This window comes from Miscanthus floridulus, chromosome 1 (assembly GCF_019320115.1).
Source record: "Miscanthus floridulus cultivar M001 chromosome 1, ASM1932011v1, whole genome shotgun sequence".
NCBI lineage: Eukaryota > Viridiplantae > Streptophyta > Magnoliopsida > Poales > Poaceae > Miscanthus > Miscanthus floridulus.
This window is the reverse complement of record NC_089580.1, coordinates 187464271-187467317: the sequence shown is the minus strand read 5'-3', so window position 1 is coordinate 187467317 and position 3047 is coordinate 187464271. Positions and strand designations below refer to the sequence as shown.

Genomic DNA, 3047 nt, shown 5'->3' with positions numbered 1-3047 from the left:
TGGAACGTGGCCCTTCCAGGAAAGGCAGCCACCCCGGTAATCTAGCCGCGAAAGACGCTGACACCCCGATTCCCCGCGTCCGTCCCCCATCCAACGGCACAGGTGGCACCACCTGCACGCGGAAACTACTCCGTAGTCGTTAGGAGGCTGGCACCGTCCTCCCGTGGTCCTCCCCACCCGCGACGCGGTGCCGTTGCACCAAGCGTCAAACCGGACGGCGCCGCTCCGCGACTCGTTCGCCTCGCTCCATGACAGCCCGGTCCAACGGTACGTGAGCCCACGCGTCCGAGTGACACACTCCAACGTCACTGCTGTAGCTGAGAGAGCCGGGGAAGGGTCGCCGGGAGGCCATGACCCCGTTGCCCGCTATAAATAACCTGCCCCGCCCCCTCGTTTCCAATTCACAACTCGCAGTCGCAGATCGAGTCCGCAGCAGCACTCGCCGGAGAATCACAAGCACACTCTACAGTCACCGTCCACTTCTCCAGATCTTAGCCTCTCCCTCCTCCACCGCCGTCACGATCCCAATGGCTCGCTACGCCGTGGTCGCCGCCATCGTGGCCCTCCTCGCCGTGACCGCGGTGGCGCAGGCCCCGGCCGCCACCCCGACGCCGGCGCCCAAGGCGGCGCCCAGGATAGCCCCGCTGCCGCCTCCCCCGGCGCGGTCCCCGGCCACCGCCCCGGCGCCGGCCTCCAAGCCGCCCACCCCCGCCGCGTCGCCGTCCCCGTTGGCCTCTCCCCCGGCCCCGCCCACCGCCGAGGGCCCCGCGCCGTCCGCCGCGACGACCCCGACCTCCTCCGTCTCCTCCGCCCCGACCGGCGCCCCCACCGTCGCGCCCGCCGGCAGCGGCGGCGCCGCTTCACACGCCTCCGCCCTCGGCTTCGTCGCCGTCGCCGGCGCGGTCGCAGCCGCCGTCATGTTCTAGACGCGGGGCGTCGTGATGGGCGGTGCTGTTTATACTACTACAGTATCAAATTCTTTTTGTTTGCGTGGGTAATTCTTTCTTAGATAGATACTGAGAGAGCAGAGGTCATGTGAGAGAGATTCTAGTGGGTGTAGCCATGAGCTGCTACATATGAATGAATGTCATGATTCATGATCCAGATGATTATTAATGGAATTCTTTCATTTGTTACTACTAGATCGCGTTGTCTCTTTTTATTAACGATCGAGATGATTATTGGTGCACGAATCCTACAATTTGGCGCTCCTAAATTCTCCTCCATAGTACGTATTTTTGTGTGCGCTGTATGCTCCGGCCGAAGTTGCTGTGCAACTGTCTTCCGTTTTTGCACCAGAGGGCAACAGGCTGGTCATTGGAAATTTGGAATTTTACACCATTAAAACAGCCGTTTCACACCGAACGCATTGGAAATTTGGAATTTTACTCCACCATTAAAACAGCATCTGGAATGGCTCGACAGTGAATGTGATCGTTAGACAGCCGTGTTCATGCTGGAGACGACCGCCGGGGTGAGGAGTCATGTGTGCTTCTCCTGTCCTCCTCTATTTCTATTTTATTTTGCGGTGCCTCGACGGTGCAGAAAAGGCTCATACGAGCTCTGTTAGTTTGGACTTCGTTCGGACTTGTACTGATAAATTATAGGTGAAAGTATTATTTATTAGCTGAAAAAATATACTCCCTCCATCCCACAAATCAGTTCGTTCTGGGCTGTAGATCAGTTTTCACATATCTGTTCGTTTTGAGTGGACCACGGCTAAAGTAGACGAGTTTGCCCCGGCCTCTTCGGTTACCGCACGGGTCATTAACGCGGAGCGGCGCTAGCGCATGACTGCATGCAAGACGAGGACGGGCATTGAACAGATGCAGCTCGCGCCTCGATCACGTCGGCGCCGGAGTCCATCGCGCTGGAAAAGATGACGGTGGAGGTCGCGTCGGAGAAGACGGTGCAAAGACGAAAAACGCGGCCGAGTGCACAATTGCCATGCAAAATTCGTGACCTTTGCAAAAATGCCGAGCGTGGTAGGGATCGAACTGAGGCCTCCTAGATCAGGAGGCAGCGTGCATACCACCCCAGCTACGCACGGTTAGTGTATAAATGATACCCACAGCCCTATTTAATAAGGGCATACAGGGAAAAATACACTCTACTTAATTGCTCCTTGGTATCCTAAATTATGTCCAAAACGAACTGATTTGTGGGATGGAGGGAGTAGTTTATAAGTCAAACCAACTCACGCGAAAAGAGGGACGGTCGCACGAGATGCTGCTTGGTGGGTCTTTGCCTCTTTGGCATCTTGTCTTCGACAGTACTCGCATTCTTTTGCTTTTTACCGTTGCTCTCCGGGATCCGGCTGGCAGACGCCATGTGAGTATGTGACGCGCTTTCTTTTTTGCATGTACGTACTCCATGCCCTGTAAAAACAGCTGTAGCTCTAGCGCGTTCTTCAGAGAAATTGCATCGATAGAGTCCAGATACACTGACCTGTGGCTGTGGCTAAGGGTGCGTTTAGATCAAAAAAATTTTGGATTTTGGCTCACTGTAGCATTTCGTTTGTATTTGGTAATTAGTGTCTAATTATGGACTAATTAGGTTCAAAAGTTTCGTCTCGCGATTTCTCGATCAACTGTATAATTAGTTTTTTTTTTCGTCTACATTTAGTACTGCATGCATGTGCCGCAAGATTCGATGTGACAGTTACTATGCAAAATTTTTTTGGCAACTGAACGGGGCCTAACTGGAATATCTGGAAATGTATTAGCTTTGGTTCATGTGCAGGCCTTCAGGATTATGTTGTCGTACAATGTCATGAGCGCTTCATGCTATGCAGTCGTGGATCCATACCTTTGAGTTTCTCTCTCTTGACTGGTACTACTTCCTGCATCTGAAAAGAATAACATTCGAGTGACATACTCCCTCCGTGCATCAAGTTTATAAAAGTAAGCCCTGGTATAGTTCGCGAAATTTTTTTTCCAAAAAGTGCTACAGTACTCATCACATCGAATTTTGCGGTACGTGCATGGAGCATTAAATGTAGACGAAAATAAAAACTAATTGCACAGTTTAGTTGGAAATTGCGAGAC

General features: G+C 52.9%; 1 protein-coding gene across 1 annotated transcript; it reads left to right on the top strand.

The window, feature by feature from the left end:
* The first annotated feature begins 389 nt into the window (after positions 1-389).
* LOC136505623 (arabinogalactan protein 1-like) lies at positions 390-1142 on the top strand. Its single transcript, XM_066500789.1, has one exon. It carries the CDS (start codon positions 528-530, stop codon positions 924-926), a length of 399 nt encoding a protein of 132 aa, XP_066356886.1. The 5' UTR covers positions 390-527; the 3' UTR covers positions 927-1142.
* Positions 1143-3047: the final 1905 nt, after the last annotated feature.

Coding starts and splice junctions, on each gene's coding strand:
- LOC136505623 (XM_066500789.1), top strand. CDS start 528: ATGGCTCGCTACGCCGTGGTCGCCGCCATCGTGGCCCTCCTCGCCGTG.